Source organism: Seriola aureovittata, chromosome 17 (genome assembly GCF_021018895.1).
Source record: "Seriola aureovittata isolate HTS-2021-v1 ecotype China chromosome 17, ASM2101889v1, whole genome shotgun sequence".
Taxonomy (NCBI): domain Eukaryota; kingdom Metazoa; phylum Chordata; class Actinopteri; order Carangiformes; family Carangidae; genus Seriola; species Seriola aureovittata.
Window position 1 is genome coordinate 5,155,895 of NC_079380.1, and position 18,131 is coordinate 5,174,025.

General features: G+C 41.6%; 1 protein-coding gene across 4 annotated transcripts in view; it reads left to right on the forward strand.

The window, feature by feature from the left end:
- gas7a (growth arrest-specific 7a) overlaps positions 1-18,131 on the forward strand; it is a 45,451-nt gene that overhangs the window by 6,476 nt on the left and 20,844 nt on the right. Inside the window, exons 1-5 of one of the 4 annotated variants that reach the window (XM_056402034.1) lie at positions 1,449-1,466; positions 6,441-6,549; positions 10,458-10,535; positions 13,042-13,127; positions 16,088-16,150. In XM_056402034.1, the coding sequence (XP_056258009.1) occupies positions 1,464-1,466; positions 6,441-6,549; positions 10,458-10,535; positions 13,042-13,127; positions 16,088-16,150 (339 nt within the window). In that variant the 5' untranslated portion in view covers positions 1,449-1,463. Of the gene's footprint in view, positions 1-1,448; positions 1,467-5,660; positions 5,738-6,440; positions 6,550-10,457; positions 10,536-13,041; positions 13,128-14,596; positions 14,889-16,087; positions 16,151-18,131 lie in introns of those variants that run through there. The other 3 variants (XM_056402033.1, XM_056402032.1, XM_056402036.1) reach the window with 3 other exon arrangements.

The window sequence follows — 18,131 nt, forward strand, 5'->3', positions numbered from 1 at the left end:
AAATGACAAACTCCTCCTAATATAATATTGTCCACTACAACACCACCTTAAACTATGACCTTAGTAATAAAATTATGCTTGAATTTGCACATTTCCAACAATGTCAAAAAAAACCTGGACGTTATAAACTTCGTAATGATAGACGTCATGGCGGTACTTTTGTATTGACTGTATCAGATTGTAGAGTTATACCAAATTAAGTGGACACTGTGTATTTTGACTTTTATGATAATTCTGTAATAGTAAAATAAATCCCTGGACTGGCAGGAAATTGAAAACAGTACTTGCTTCTCATTACCACCACCGAGGTGCTCTTAAGCAAGGCACTTGACCCCCAACTACTCTAAGTGGAGCTTCTCAGGGGCCAACAGATCATACTGGGGTTATAAAAACTGATTTTGGGATTATAGCTAATCCATTTCCAGATGCAATACCATAATTCGGCACTTGTCAACCCCAGAGCAAAATTTATAACAAATACATTTTCAGAATGTTATATCAAACTTTGAGACTTGGGGGGCACTGAAATAATAGAATCAGGGAGTGTATCTCATTCAAAGAGCATTCTTAAAACTTTCTAACCTGTGTTTTTTTTTTTTTTAAGTATATTTTTTGGGGCTTTTGTGCCTTTATTGGACAGGATAGTAGAGAGAGACAGGAAATGGGGAGGCAGAAAGAGGGGGGAATGAGATGCAGTAAAGGGCCATCCGGTGCGGGATTGGAACCGGGGCCTGCTGCAGCGAGGACTGTAGCCTCTACATATGGGGCACCTGCTCAACCCACTGCGCCACTCGATGCCCCCTAACCTGCAGTTTTTCATGCTCTATTTTTGCACTTTCCATTAGATTGACAGTGTTTTTGTTCTTTTTAACCAGCCTCCTTTTGTCTTTTAATAACTTAAATTGCACATAGCAAGAATAAAGTGTAACCCTCTGAAGTCTTGCTCAGGGTCCCACAAGGCTTTTCAAAATGCTGCAGTGGCCACAAGTGTCTTCATTCTCCTGAGAGAGACAGACCCCATCTGTTTGGATTGAGTATGACCAGACTGACTCAATATATGCAGAGTCAATCTGATTTAACAGAAGTGTACAAGCTGGTAAGACAGGAACGTCCTTGTTGTGTCCCAGTCCATCACAGCTCTGTCTCACAGTGTGCTCTTTTGTGTTTTTAGACACAGAGTCACAGCCACTGGATGTTTCCTCTCAACAAAGACTCATAGAAAATGTCTTTCACTGATCAAAACCAAAGCATGTCTCTCTGCCAGGCCTTTTATTTGCTACAAGTGGAAAAAAGGGACTTAACTTGAAAGAAATTCAGTGTCTTTCCATTCCCTCTGTGCTGTTAGCTGTGACCCTGCAAGCTTTGGATCATTTTGGACACTAATGAGATCCAGTAATCCCCTCTGTCTCCTCATTCATGTTTCTAGTAGCTGGTTGACTGACACTATTCCACAGCGTAGCAGCATGGTAAGACCTTCATTTTAATTGCCTTATGTGTTATTTAAAGACGTGAACTACTTGTATCTATGTATATCACATAGCGCAATTATAGCAAAAAGACAAGAAGAAGTGATGACACTGTGAATAATGTGAGACTTTGTATTTAGTTTGCAGACATATGTAGGATGTTTAGGATCCACATCTTTTATAAAACTCTGTGCTTTATGTTGTAACTTATTTATAGTAGAGAACTTCAAATCTCACCTCACACCACTCCAGCAGTTACAGCTGAACAACCCATTTTGATTCCCACTTCCTCATTCATGATTAAGCTGAGTGAACATGAAGTTGCGGGGTGTAAATTTTGTATGTTTGCTCACAAAAAACTCTAATCTGAGGCAGAAATAAACAATAACTTTTAGAGATTTGGTGCACTGTGAGATATTAACCTTTAAAACAGTGATGTGTGTAGCAATCCAACAGCAGCCTGAAGAATATTTTAACTTGTGGGGTAGTAAACAATGTTTCAACTATTAAGATAGGAAAGACAGTCTATGTCTGTCTGTCAGTCAACACACTGGTCCAGACTGAAGTATCTCAACAACCATCCGATGGATGGATGAAATTTTGTTGATCCCCAGAGGATGAATCCCACTGACTTTTGTTGGATTGACTTCTTCTTTCCCATTTTTGCTACCACACACATAACATCAAGAGCTGATCAAAATAAAACAAAAAACTGAACTAAAACCTGTATTCCGTGCAGAAATATAGAATAACTAAAAAGTTTTTAAAAAAAACAAAAAAACTCATTCAGTCTCTTCGTCTCAGTCCATGTCCAGTTTTCTCCTCAAATGTAGCATCTTTACTCACATATATACTATGACTGTCAAAGTGTTTCAGACACTTAGTTTTAAGATGCTGAATATTTCTCTGCTGACAAACTCAGGCTTAGTGACATCTCTTCTCATTTACATCATGACCAAAGCTCTGCCTCCGTTGCAGGAACCCAACCTGCCAGCAGGCTGACTAATGCATTGCTATATGCTCATTTAGCCTCTGAGAGAATAAAGGGCTCATTGCTTTTTCCATGCCCTGTGCTTCTTTCTTTTTTTGTATTAGCATCCTGTGTGGAGTGACTGTACTTTCCTCTCTAAGGCTTCCTCTTGTATTTTATAATTGCTGCTGTTTGAAACTCTAGCTGCCTCGGGGCACAGAAACAAACCATGTGAAAAATTGTGCTTTTAGCTTTTGTCGGAGTCATCTAAAATTACACACAGAAGCTTTTTCCTTTTGATAATGTGAGTTTTCTTATGCAGTGCATTCAGATTAGCACATCCAAAATAGATTTATCATAATGAAATCCAAAAAACGTTTTTTGTGATGCCCCATTTTTATGTTATATTTCCCATTATTTTCTGCCTGGAGTTTCACAGCAGCATCTTCTGCTGCCTGTATCTGTCTTTTTCATCTATAAAATGGGCCTGTGTTAGGTGCCAGAAATGATATAACTCCCTGAATAAACTGCTAAAATAGTAGACAAAGGCACAGAAATGTAAACATTTCTGGAGCTCCTCTTCTTCACCTCCATAAGTAGGTTGAGAAATATTAATCTTGTTTTCCAGGTAGAAAGAGAATCTGAATGCTTTCTTTCTTCCTCTGTCAGTCCTCATGAACCAACAGAAGCTCAGTAAAGCAGCGAGAGGCATCCTCCCTCCTGCATGAGTCTGACACATCCTGTCTTGTTAGTTTCTTCCTATTCAGAGAAAAGTGAGCTAACACAAATGGAGTGGAGATCCTGGTTTCAGGGTTACATTAAGAGCAGAACCCCAGAGGATTGTGGGATTTGGCAGGGATATCTTACAGATCTCTATTTGTTTTTTTTTTTTTTTTTTAAGATTTATATAAAGGCTCAGATACCACTGGGCTGCACTTCTCCTTGCCAGCCAGAGGATGTGTGAAATCATTATGAGAAGGAGATCAGTGGGTGATGATAAAAATCTCATGATAAGGGTTTATCTCTGAACCTTTGGATCACAATGCAGGGATTCTTTGATTTTTCTCGCCTGTATGATCATGAAAAGATGTTCAGTGTGCATGGTTTTTAGTGAATTTAAATTTTAACCTTTTCTCCTACAAATTGTATTCAGATACTTTAAACGTTTTTCATACCATGTCCAATGGGAACTTTGTCACCAATACAGGAATGGTTTGTCATTCATATAGTCCTAAGCAAAATAAGATTGTTGGAAGGACTTAGTTGTTGGCACTAACTATGACCACATCTTTCTTTGACCTACAGGGTTAGGCAAGTTACCTAAACTGAACAATCTTTGAATTGCATCTGCAACTAATGATTACTTTCACTATCCATTAATCAGTACATGTTTTTTTTCTATACTATGATTAATTGGTAAAACAAACAAAAAAAATCCCCAAAAATGTCCATTACAAGAGCCTAGAGCTCCAAATTTTGTCCTCAATTCTTTGTTTTGTCTGACCAACAGTGCACTAATCAATAACATTTAATTTAAAATAGTATAAAATCCCAAATGACTGATTTATCATTTAAATGACTGATAAATTGATAATGAGTATTCTTCTTGATTAGATTTAACAACTAATTGCTAAAATTTACCACATTTTAATTGCAACAGGCAGATTTTCGGGCGGGGGGGGGGGGGGGGGGTTGCCACTTGGGGGCAGCACAAAAAGCTGTAAACACGACACACTCAACACATTGACATATCATCACCTTTTAAGTTTGCTATGGTAAACTACACTTAGCATGAAATTACTAGCATTGATTTGGAGTCATGTTTGTGTTCACCTGATGAATGTGAGTCCAGTATTCCCGCTCTTTTAGCACTGGTCTCCATCAGCTCCTGAGGGAAATATCTAGCTGTTAATGCTCCATTATGTCCACCAGCTGGTCTCTAACTGTGTCTGTCTGCTGTTTGCTGCTGAGCAGGTAGTGGACAGTGGCTTTTTAGAGCTTATTCTCTGAAAACTGCTGCAGCTGGAATCAGCGTTGATGAAGTTTGTGAACCAAAACAGTAAAGTTATGGGTTGTGAAATCAATCCAGTGAGCTGAGAGAAGCACCAAAGCCCCATAAAGCTGAGGGGGAACTGCAGAGTTGGATGGTTTTTCTCTGTTGATTTCTCACTATGGGAGAAGATTCACCTTTCACATAATCCTTTCATCCATTGTTGATATAAAATATGGATTAGAGAAGCTTTAAAAACCATCCAGTGAACATTTTGTAGAAACAGTCAATATGGATAGGTTGCAGAAATTGCTCTTCTATGGCTCTATGGCAATGTCGGTTGGTTGATTCACCACTTAGGTCCAGGCTGAAACGTCTCAACAGATGTTGGATGAATTGCTATAAAATTTGGTTCAGACATTCATGGTGTCAAGAGGATGAATCCTACTGACTTTGGCGATACCCTTACTTTTCATCTAATGAAAACTCTGTGTTTACTGCCACTGCTAACATGCTAACAGACTAGATTAAGATGATGAACATGGTAAAGATTTCCTCTAAACATCAACATGTTTGGATATGAATTTTTTGTTGCAACAGTTATATTTTGGAAGCAATGACAAACAACCTATTTTGTCATTTAGTTATGAGATCTGTCAGTTGTCAATATGAATCTTCTATCTTCTTGTAATCTGGGTTTTTTTTTTTACCACTATAATGTGGGGCATAAAATAAGATGGGACAACCTTACAGTAGATGGTTCACTGTTAACTGTTAAGAGAGGAGGTCACTTATCTTCTCTGTGCAGTAAACGTCCTCTCAGTGTGAACTCAGCAGCTAAAATACCACTGCAAACCACAGCCGCAGCTATCTACTGCTCTCACAGCAAACTTAAAATGAGGAGCAGAGATAGAAAAGATCCAATGAGCCCCTTCAATGTTGCACATCAGTCAGCTTCATCCACCCACTCTGCCCTGCTGCCCGGGCAAGCAGAAGAACACGATATGACTTCTTTATCATTCCGCTAATAATCTCCCCATTTATACATCTGTCCGATCACATCCGCCCACCTCCCCTCAGATGTCTGATTGGAGTGCACCGTCCTGAAGTTCAGCAATCCCTCTGTCAGATGCAGCAGACAGATCTGAGCGGGCCATGCACCGCTGCATCTAAAAATGAACAGCGAGCCGGTGATCGCTGCAGATTAAAAACGACTTCTCCCTTGTAAAGCAGACTGCAGTCAAATACTCAGAGTGCAGCCTGAACACAATGGCTTCATGGTGGTGGAGGCTTCTGGGGACTACTGATAAGGTGGAGCGAGCATTTGTCATTATTTATCCATTTAGCAGATCATATTTCACCATATGAATAACAGCATTATTTAGCAAGTGAGAAGTGCCGAAACCCAATATGGGAATTTGATGCTAATAACACCGCTTATTGCAGAGGTTTTCATGACTCCTACATTTACATTTTCTGTATATGCAAGCTCGTAGCGATGATGTAGCTCTACATAAACTTTATTGAAGCAGCCGCAGCTTCACATTATAGATTTTTTTTTTGTTCAATGTTCCTTTACTCAGGATAAATTGAACTATCCATTTTCACAGCCCACAGGATCCTCTATAGTTAATGGCCACATTATGTAGTGAACATTAAAATCCAGGGGTTACTTCTTCTTCATTTATGGATGCAGCTGCATATGTCCTGGATTCATCAACTAAATGAAGTTCTTACTGATTAAAAGAGATTGCTCTCGTACAGCACACCTTCTTGTAGCCTCCAGGAAATCAGTAGCATTTTGTAACTTGATAGAAGATTATGATACAGACCTGTTAAGTGATATAGCATCGATTTGAGGGCTTTTGCGTTGGATTGTGTGATATTGTCAGCTGTTATTTTGTACATCCCTTGTAGGTTTTAAGCCCCAGATTGAATGAGTTGTGATACTACTGTAACACCAGGAACCATGCCTAGCTTATGTGGAGTTGAAATTATTGTTTGTCTGTGACAGAGCTCTATTACAGCCAGAGAGGAGACTGACAGTCACCCGCTTCCCCCAGGATGGAGGAGCTACACATCGCCTGAGGGACTGAGGTATTACGTCAACAGCTGCAGTAAAGGTGAGAGCCACACCTGAAAATAAAGAGCATAACCAGTAAATCCGCTGGGTTCATACAAGCAAAGATGCAGTTTTATTTGGAGAAATTGTTTAGGGGCGGCTGGATCTGGTTCTTTAAATCGCTGAAATGTGCTCCCTTAACAAAGAGTTTGTGCTGCATTGGCTGTTTTTTTTTCATATTAAAAATAAGATCAGATGAATGTCTGGTCCTTCCTTGTTGGCCTTTTGTATTTCCTAAAATATAATAACTTTCAGAGCTGAGAAAGATTTATCTTTATGAAAATGTCATCTGTACAGGAGTGGTAATCAATAACCAATAACCAATGGTTCTCTTTAATGAGACACATCAAAGACAGACAACCCCAGGTCAGAGACCGGCTCAGTTTCCTACGCAATAACACAAAGCCAGTCATGTTACATAACATTGTAATAATGTTAGAGATCAGAAATCAAGAACTATCTTGCTGAGAATCAATGGATCATATCATTTCTTCTGCTCTTCTTTTGTATGTAACTAAACCTCCCATATGCTGACTTCAGTCAGATATTACTGTTTGTGCTGAATATCACCTCCTCGTGTGGCATTCAGCTCTCACCACCTTAACAGTGGGAACTACGAGAGCTCATTATCATTCCTCCCCATCATCGTGTCTCAGCAGTCCATTCATGTGGAGACAGGCCTGCAGATTCGATCCACTTTAATCTGATTATCTTAAATGTGTGGCACTTGAGGCCGAGCAGCACAGCCGGTATCTCAGCTGTGAGATCTGTGGACTCAGAGGTGCAGGGATGTTTCGTTGTTTGTCTCCTGCTCTGATGCGCTGCTGCGTAACAAGAGGCTGACCACTTATATTAATACAGAGGCTCGGAGGCAGGCGACCTTTCACAAACATCTGCTTTAGTGTGTGTGTGTGTGTGTGTGTGTGTGTGTGTGTGTTTTACACCTCATTTGGGAAGGAATCCAGAGGGATAGGACAGGCTCCCATGGGACAGACCAAGGCTGCATCAACAAAACAACCCTGGCAGTGATTGTACTTTGGCTTACAGCACACACACACACACACACACACACACACACACACACACACACACACACACACACACACACACACACCGCCCAGAAGCTATTTTTACATTCAGAAGCCATATGCTGCAGCAGTCACTTTTTATTTTGTTACAGTTTGTTGTTGTCTCATGTCTCGAGTGTGGAGCTTCAAAAAGATGCCACTGAAACTGTGCGTGTGTGTTTGTCAGAGAGATGCCAGAGTCTATTACTGTGTTTATTAGAAAGCTGCTTGTTGTTGTACAGTCTGTTTCATTTAATGGAGGAGGTGCACAAATGAGGATCAGTTAAAATCTTTCCAATTAATCCCTTTGGAGTTGCAAATACGACAGTGGGATTAGGAATGATGAGAATGAATTACTAGTTGGAACGAAGCTTGAAAAATTTGATTGGGTGCGATAACATGACAGCAATATATAGCAACTGATATGAGTGACAGTTTAGATAAAACTGACGAAGCTACCTAGGGCATACAGGGGGCTTTCTATACAAATGAGCTTTATATAAGTGCTCGTTCTTTCTCAATTTGTTCAGTATTGTTTGTATTCAGGTTGCTGCAGGACTCCGGCAGTGGTGGCCCAAGAGTTAACAGGATAAGACTACTGATATTCTATATTTCCTTTTGATAGAAAACATGGAGACAAACGGTCAGTGCTGATGTGTATATATACATATATATTATACAGCTCATGTAGATCAAGTAAAAACAACTGAGAATTGAATGTGTATTTCTCATTCACAGCATTACAGTTATACACATCATACAGTAGCTGCGTGTCGTGACTGTGTTTTATTAGTTAAAATCTGCACATTAACAGAATATTAAAATTCTTTGATTGCTGCTTTCTGTTCCAACACATATTTGGATTTGAATTCTCGCCATGAGAGTAACAGCACTGCCAAAACATTTCTGCTGACAGGCGCTCCAATATTTCTGTTAGAAAAAGCAGCTTGATTGCACTTAAAGACTCACAGTGTCACAGAGTAACACTGATTCACCCACAGCTATTACTCTGTAGAGGGCTTCCTGCTCCACAGAGTGGAATGATTTGTGATTATTTGTGTGTGATGGACGGCCAAAGTACAGGAGGCAAGTTGGAAATTATCCACAAGAGCATTTTCCCCACAAAAGCCTCACATACATGCACTAAAAGAATTCAACTGCTTTGTTCTTCGGAAAAAATAACTTTACACATCAGGCATCATGCTGCATGTAGCCCAGGTAGGTCGTTGTGTATGTTCATTACACCCACAAAATGAAAGGATTGGGTTCAACAAAACATAATTTTGTGTTCTTGAACTATTTGTTCAAGTTATTTGATGTGTGGTTGTGTGTGGTACTTATCTATAGTCAGTGTGTTGCAGTAGATTCGGATCAGCGTTCTCCCAGTTTAGAGAAGCAGCTGGGAGCACCAGCACAGAAGAAGAGAGATGAGATTCTGTGGACAGGGACAAAAATGTGTTTTAGCCACCTAAAAGATCCAAAGGAAAGGGCTGTTTAACAACAAATAAAGAGGTGCAAATTTTTATTTTTTTTTCTCCTGGCATTTTTTGAGTGGCTAAAATATGTTTTTGCGGATGGCCCCATCCACAGCAGCACATCACTCATCTTCTGTGCCGGTGCTCTCGGCTGCTTCTCTAAACCGGGAGAGTGCTGATCTGAAGCTACTGTACTGCAGTAGTACACACAAGCCTACATCGAATAAACCGAACTATCACTTTACAGCCTTTCCAGAATTGGGGGAGTTAAAAGGTTTATCCACTATGGACACAGCAGAAAATTTCATCATAAGCAGCCAGTTAGATTTTGACATAATGGAGCTATCAAATTCTGATTGAGTGTCCAAGAGGGAAAAAGGTTTTCCCCCTGAGGAGCATGAATGTGCTGGACATTTCAATCATTTTTATATTTCCTGTCTACAAAAACTAATTTAAATTATTGGGTTTACCACCTAACAGGTTGGTTTTCTTACAGCCTCATGGTGCTGTGTGTGTGGTTGCAGACTCTTGATAACTCATCTGTCCTGTCTGTGAGCTGTTCTTTTGAGACCTTGGTTTTCTGAGTGTTAACTGTTGAACAAATAGAACTAGAGACAGCTGTCCATAGGTGTTTCTGCTAGCAGGACAACATCAACAATCTAAACAGTTATTCCAGTACACTGTGAGTAGAATGATTAAATAGGAAGCCTGGAGGAAAACAGATTATGGTATTAGTACAATGAGCCGAGTCCTGCCTCAGTAAGTCCTGCTCTCACACTGAACCCTCAAATCTACACAATCCTAGGTGATTCCTGAATGTAGCTCACCTGTGGCTAATGCTGGCAAGCTAGCTATGAAGACACGACATCTAGATAAGACAAGTTTGGATTTACACCTCCACCTCCTTCATCATCATCATCCTTCATCTATGTCAAAGTAACAGAGCGTTACTGGCACTGATAACTGCCACGTAATTAGTCCTTTATTTAAATTGTTGATTAATCTGCCAATTATTTTGTAAATTGTTCAATTAATCATTTAGTCTGTGAAACAAGAACAACAGTCTGAAACCCAAAAATTTTCAATTTCGAATAGTGGAAAACCAAGAAAAGAAGAAAAGTCTCATATTTAATAACCTGGAACCATCAAAATCTTTCCATTTTTAATTGAAAAACGACAATTAATTGATTATCAAACATACAAAACTTGCCAGTTTGGGTGTTCAGATTACCCTTATCATAAGTGGAGATGAAGCTTGTACATGAAATATTATAGCAGAATTTGCTGTGAAGTAGCTGATGTTCTGTGAATCTGAGCAACATTTTCTTTTTCAGCTGTCCTCCTTCCTTTATTTTGTGTCGTTCCAGAAACAACATGGCGACGTCCCTCCTCCTCAGCTGAGGCCCCACAGAGACCGCTGGCACGACAGAACTGCTCACCATATGGTAAAACTGAACCTTTATTTCCTCAACCTTCTATTTTTTGACACTTTCAAAAGGCAGCAACATGTAGAAAACAAAAGAACCACAGATGAAGCCTCACATGGACACAGACTCTGAAAATGGGGGCTGAATAAATGGGAAAGGAGTTTTGTTTAAAGGTTTCAAATGTTAGCAATGATAAAGATAGAGTCAGGCAGAGAGCTGAGAATCAGTATCTTTTTCTGTATTCATTGGGTAAATTCCTCCTTTTATGACAATTGTTCCCATTTGGAGCTACATGACTCAATGTTTCAACATTTTTCCAGTCAGAAGCCTTTTGGCCATTCTTCATCATCAGCAATAATCTGCTTATTATACCGAAACCAGATTCCCTCATTTGAATCTGACATAATACAAGTGATCACACTGTTTCCAAGAGACTTACTAACATTTTCCCAAAAATCTTGGACAAATCCCCACTAATACATTTCTCTGCTACGTTGTCATGAACCTCAGGTAGCGCTACAGGAGGAAATCCTACATTTTCTTAATGAGTGGCGTGTTATGTTTCATCGCTGCCATCATCCTCACTAACAACATCTCAGCAGATAACAGATGGTTTTCTTCTTTCTGTTGGCGTGTGGCCTAAAGACACTTAGAGGAAGAACAAGCAGGGAGGCAGGCAGATGCAGGGGAGTTTTGTCAGCATTAAACCAGACAAGTGTGATCCTCCTTAGAGAGAAAGAAGGCCAGGTCGAGATCTAAGCTCAGCCTCTGGACAGGAAACCGGGGATTTGACCGACTGGGTCAGAGAGGAAGAAATAATGATGCAGCAACCGAAGGGAAGAGATAAGACTGAATTGGTGAACACGTGCCTTAGCATCACAGATGCACAAACATGTAAGAACACAAACAGAATACCCAGAACAAAGCAGTACAAACTTTACTCAGGACTCATTATAACAACACGTTATAGCAATATATTTTCATACTATATAGTAGTAGTATTTCTACTACTGCTACTTTCAGTTGCACTCTCTAAATATTTCATACTCTATACCATCCCCACTGCTGACAGCTGACTGCTGTATTTATATGACAGGGAGTGGGTCTATTGTGGATGACAGGAACCAGGAGAGCTGTGTGCAACACAGCAGTAAAATAATATATCTCAGCCCCCTGGTTGTAGGGTGCTCACCGCCCCTACTTCTCACAGCTCTGGCTGAGCGACTCAGAACCAGTTGAGTCTTGTGTGCATCAACAAAAAGCTGTCAGTGAAAACGTTCCTCATTACTCAAGAATGACTTTTCACACATTGCATCACATTTGGCAAAAGACACACAAATTGTTAATCTGTCTCCTTTTTTATCTTGAAAAATTACTGGATATTTTACCGGTACAAATACCACAGGCTGGGACCAAGATCAATAGATGATATAATAAAATGTATATGTCATTTACAGACTCAAAAAATTGGATTTAGTGTTACATTAGTCTACAAGGAGCAGACATAATCTTCACATCAGGACCGTCTCCAATAGTTTCACTGGGGTGCAATGCTGATAAAATACTGATGCCGCATCACGTGACCCCCCCTTGTGTACCCCTCTATCTCCCATAGGCCACAGGCCAATCAGACGTGTCTGTGAAGACTGAAAAGCTTCATTTTTATCATAAATCAAACAACAAAGCACAAATAATATTCCAGTAACCCTCATAAGTGATGAGTGAATATTAGTTCTGTTTCTGATGGATCTCTGCTCACTTTTGTGAAAAAGTGACTTACTATTACTCATGTCAATCACAGCACATGTGTCAGAGACCTGTAGATGTTACATTTTACTGGTCACTAACAGAGGTCACTGAAGGTTAATGGCCCTTTGAGCAAAATGACTGCCATCTCTATTTTTGGAGTCACCTCTGTTTTCCCGTAGTCGGGCCTGGTCCTGCTCTGACCAGCGTCCACGGCTGTGATGTGTGGCCTCAGGGGTCACACTCTGCCAGGCGCACGTGTTTACCTTCAGCTGGAGATGGGCCGAGTTGATATGCAGCGAGCGGACAGCTCATGAATCACGGGCGATGAAGAACCATTAAGGGCATGTAGGATGAAACCAGGGGCGTTACTACAGAACTGCTCACAGAGCTGTGAACCCCCCAGGGCCATTCCCTTTAATGACATTCATTCAATGTGTGTTTATATATGGGTCTGGGAAGAGGATGCACATGGTACAAACCTGAAATAAGAACAAGTCAGTACTAACAAGCGCTAAAAAAGCCCCCGTAGCCTCCAAAGACCTACAAATGAACACGAACTGAATGAAATAGTCATTGTTTTGGAGTTGATCTACTCTGAAAACAGTCCGGACATTAGAATGTCATATATCAAAATCACAAATGACCTTTCAGCTGTAATTGAGTTGACTGTCGATCTTTGGCTCCCATTTGCTTATTATTGGGTTACTGCACAAAAGTAAGAATCCAGCTGTCACTTTCATCAATAATGTGTGGTTTATGATGTGTTTGTCGTCAGCGGTTGGAAGTCAAAGCGGTACAAAGACCAGTCGACCCACGGAGACCGCTTATGTTGCTCTGAGGAAACCTACCATTAACAAACAGGTATGTGCTATAACCCAAAATAGGCTATTAAACAGTACGAATTGCCAGCCCTGACAAAGGCTCAAAGATTCAGAGGTATGAGTCCTCATGTAATGATGAAGCTGTTAGTGGCTGTTTCCCTTCATTGTTTTATGTAGTGCTGAAACAAAAAATGTATTAATTAATTTGTTGATCGTCCAACAAGTCTTCCAGATTAGACAACAAGATAAATCGTTTGCCTTTGCCCTCCAGAACGACACATAGAAGATTTTTCTGCTCTGACATCGCTATCGACAGGTTGACATCATTAGTCAGTGCCTTTAAAAGCTGTTACACATCACTTTAAAAAAATAATTAGGCTGTAAGATGTGACAGCGCCATGGTTAAAGCAGCTATGAGAGAGGAATTGCTTGCAGCGATGAACCTACAGAGAATTGTCACCTGAATTTGCGGAGGTTTATAGCGAGTGTCAGCTCATTGTTTTTCTGTCCAACCCACAATTTCACTGTTCTGCTTCACTCTCACCACTCTCATGGCCTTGTTTTCGGCTGCAGCAGAAAGCTTTTTACAGAGAAATAGCTGTAAAAAGCCACTTTCCTCTACCTGCTCAGCAGCAAACAACCAACAGACACAGTCAGAGAGCAGCTGGTGAACATAGTAAAGCATTTAGGAGCTAAAGAGCCAGAGATTTAACTCAGGAGCAGGTGGAGACCAAAAACAGAGCTAAAAAAGAGGGAATATAACATATAACCTTACATTGTCCAGGTGGCCAGAAACACAACTCCAAAGTAACGATAATGTTTCTCTGTAGCTTCTGGATGTGTAAAAAAAGCAACTGTTTGCTGAAAAATCTCCTCAACTTCAAAGATGATGCTATGTCAATGTTGTTTGTACAAGTTGTTACTACTCCCCCTAGTGGTCAAAGAAATCAGTTATTGGAAGTTTAAGGTTTGGTCACAAAAATGACTGCTTTGGGTTAAAATGGCTACTTCATTTAGGTTTGGGGATCTGCATTGTCATGTTACTACGATAAACGTGATTAAGCTTAGGGAGTGAGTCAATGTTGACTCAAGGTTGGAAATGGCAAACAAACATCGGCCCACCATGTTAAATATGATTTGCGAGGACTGTACTCTACTCAACAACAGCTTTGATAACTGATTATGTCTCAAACAAATTGCTAGACATTCCCAGTTTCCAGCTTCTCAAACGTGAGGATTTGCGGCGATTCTTTTGTTTTAAATTGTTGTAAGCAGAATATGTTTCGGTAAATAAAAACAAACACTTGCAAGATGTCACCTTGGACTGAGAAAATTTCCAATCGATCTTTCATTTCATAAACTGATAGATAAATAAAGATAATAATGACAGATTAATCGCCTGCTGCATTCTCCCATATAAGTAGTTTTCTCAGTTCACCATATGATATCAGTATTTCCATGAGATAAAGCTGCCGCTCTCCACTGAAGGCAGGGCTGCTCCCGTAGCTCTGATGAACCTGGGCCAACATCGATTACATGCCAACCCACGTGACTAACTGCAAGTCAGACGAGGGCATATCGTGTCATGATCACACTGGAGAGTGTAGATGGACAGACACTTGGGCCATATGGGCGACTGAGATTTGGACTCCACATGTCAGAGGTTGTCAGTTTTGGAAAAAGAGGCCAGCCAAGACAGTTGAAACTCAAGCTGGGAGTGCTGGGAGCCACGGATCACGAAAAACCTGGAGCGGGACTGTGGTGGTCAGAGCTGCCCTCCGCCATGTTCTGTACAGCGAAGGTGAGAATGCGAGTGGATGTAGGGTTTGTTCTGGCTGTGATGGTGTAGTTGGACAAGGTGGATGTTGTAAGAAGGTGTGAGCGCTGCAGTGATCATGTGTGCCGTCCTAGCTGCAGAGCGGACTCTGCACATGGCTGGTGTTTGAAGCCTCGGGTGAAGTGCTGTCATAGGAGAAAGATGATGACGATGTAGCTGCTGCCGTCTTGCGAACACATACTTACTGTAAACACACAGTGCCGCACTGAACACACTCAAATACACACAAGTATTTCAGTTGTTGTTGATACACGGTCCCTGAATTTGCCTTCTCAGCACACCTTTTAACCCCTTCTATCTTAAACACACACACATTTCTTCCAACACATAAACCCACAATCACAGAAGCTGCATCTCATTGGCTGCCCCCCCCCCACACCTCCTCCAGTTTCCCTCGCAATTCTAATTAGTCTCTTAAACATCATCATTCAGCCATTTCCATGAAACCAACCCCCACCGCCGTTGCCGCCGCCGCCTCTTCCTCCCCCTCCTCCTCCACTGCTGCTGCTCCCTCCTCCTTCACTATCAGGCTCTCTGGGGAGGGAGGTGTGGCAAGGATCATGTAAATAAATCCCCCTCCTCCTCCTCCTCACCCTCATCTTCCTCATTTTATTCTCTTAAGTCTTTCTGCCTTTTTTTCTGTTTCTTTCTTGATGTCCTTTTTTCCTTCACATCCTCGCCTTTGTGCTCCAGCATCTTCATCCGTGAACTTGCTCTTTCTGTCTCTCTGCATGGATGGCGTTTGGTGAGGGGTGAGGGGTGAAGGTGAGGTGGTGGTGGCTACACAGAGCTCCCTTGCAGGCAGCATCCATCTCCTTGCAGCCTTCAACCTTAAAACTCGTGTGACAGCAGCTTAACCGGAGGCTAGACTTCGTCACGCTTCCCTACAACTCCCCCCACCCCACCCCACCTCCTCCTCCTCAACCCTAGCGCTACCTTCCCACCACTACACACCCCCACTCCCCCTCCCCTCCCCCTGCAACGCGACTCTTCTCCACTCACTCCGTGGCTTGTGAGACTGAAGGCAGCCTCGGTGCGTGGAGGGAGAGAGAGAGCGAGGCTTTCCCAGAATAGAGAAGCAGGAGGAGGTGAGAGGGATGATGATGGAAGCCAGCTTTGATACTGAGGAGAGTTTTGACGATCCCTCCTGTCTCGCCCCGCAGCCCCCTGGCTCCATTTCACCGGCCAAGAGGCAGATCAAGGAGGTCAAGGAGACCAAGATCACTGTGAGTACCCAGGAACTTAATCTTCGTCTCCTCTTCCTCAGCTTCTTCCATCTACTTCTCTCGCTCTATCTTCGTCTTCTGAGTGTCTCTGAGGCTCCTCATGTCCCAGAAATAAGTTCATGCCTCATCTTTTTTTCCTGTTTTCTATCATCTGTTGACATTATTTGTAGTGCATTGTAGAGTAACACAGGGTTCCCTGCATATTGGAAACCACATTAGTCTGAATGAAGAGAAAGCTGTCCAGGAGTTCTGCTCTCATTTCTATCTCACAGACTTGACTGGTCTTGATCTATAATATTGATTTAATGCTTGTCAAAGATAAATTTATGCTGGTAACATGCTCATGTGTTTCCATCATGCTGAATTATTATTTAAGTGAGTGAAAAGTCCAGAGATGATCTAGTAGCCTGCAGACTGATGGTTGGTATTTTTAGTATCACACAGCCTTCTGTCTGTCAGATAAAGAAGCAATCTCTGAGTGGTTTTGGCATTGAGTTGTTGCTCAGTGTGGTATTTTATTCCCCTTTTTTTTTTCTTCCTCAAAGGGCTGCACATGTAATCTGCAGGGCAGTGCAGGTCACACAGCGCTGCTGTTTGTCATCCAGCAACATTTGAGAAGTGAACACTAAATAACTCCCTTTCTGTTTGTAGTAGAATTTAGGCTGTACACTCCTCTTTGTCAGTCTGTGATGAGGAGGATTTAAATGTGCTCTACACCAGGATATATCCTATGAAGTATACAGTATATTTGTCTCAAGATGCCCAGACAGTAGCTGTGGTTATGTAATCTCTTAGTCCATAATGATGACTGTTGAAGGAGGAGGGGAATAGCAAAGGGTTAGGCGAACCTGTGGTGGTGGTAATGAAGGCAGACAGAGGGTTTTTTTGTGTCTCACAGGGGCTGATTTTGCGCTCGATGGGCTCGCTGACCTGCTGCAGCCACGGGAGCCGTCAGTCTAGCTATTGTGAAAAACCCCAACCAGACCTTTGTGAGAGATGCAGCAAGTCCAGTTTCCATGGTGACAAAAGCAATAGCACTGATTAATGGGTGTTGAAATGGAAAACACTGGCATAGGAGACGGTGGTGGTGGGGGGTGGGTGAGCCATTCAGATATTCAGTAAAGACGTACTGTTTGAAAAAAAAAAAAAAAAAAAAAAGATGTCCTCTTTTATTGCATGGCCTTTTCGAAGGGTTTCACCGCTGATAGATGATGCTTACACGGTGTGCTTTGGCTCCATGTGTATCTACTGAATTCTCGTGTAGAGCTGAGGCATGAGAGATTTATTTATTTATTTATTTAATTGTAGTTTTGCATAATTTCATGTCTGCAGAGAAGTCTTCACCTATGAAAAGGCAGAAGTGTGCAGTGGTGTAAACTAATCCTGCATATTCATTATTTCTGCTGCAACGAGTGGAGCTGGAAAAAAATTACAGGTGAGGAAGATTATATCTGCAGTTGTGGCTGGATGACGTCAGTCCACAAAGGTGTCTTTTTGTTCGCCATGGTGCACCTCACATTACACAACCCTTCCACAGTTGTCATGGAGACGCACACATCCATGACTGTTGGCAAAATGGACCCTCACAGGACGCCGAGGCTTCGCACATCAGATAGGAGAATCAAGGAGCCGCTCTGTAACCTTGTTTTCACCTTCACCAACGGCGACCAGTCAGACCAAATTCATCTGTTTCAGCCTTTTATGTTTTTCATCTTATTAAACATTCATTCAGTCTGACTTGTTGCTATGCTGCATGCGCTCAGTACAGGCACGCTGGGAACGGCAGCTCGTTAAAGAGAGTCATCTGGCGTCGTTGGCGGGACTCGGATGGGAGGTTTCAATTGGTCAGCAAAGAGGAGAAGGGAGGAATAAGGGAAGAAAAAGGCAATAGAGAGAAAGTGTGAGATTGTTTTGTTATGGGAAGATGTGTGTATGTGGATGGGAGGCAGGGGGGGGTCTTTTACAGCAAAAGTAATTTGTT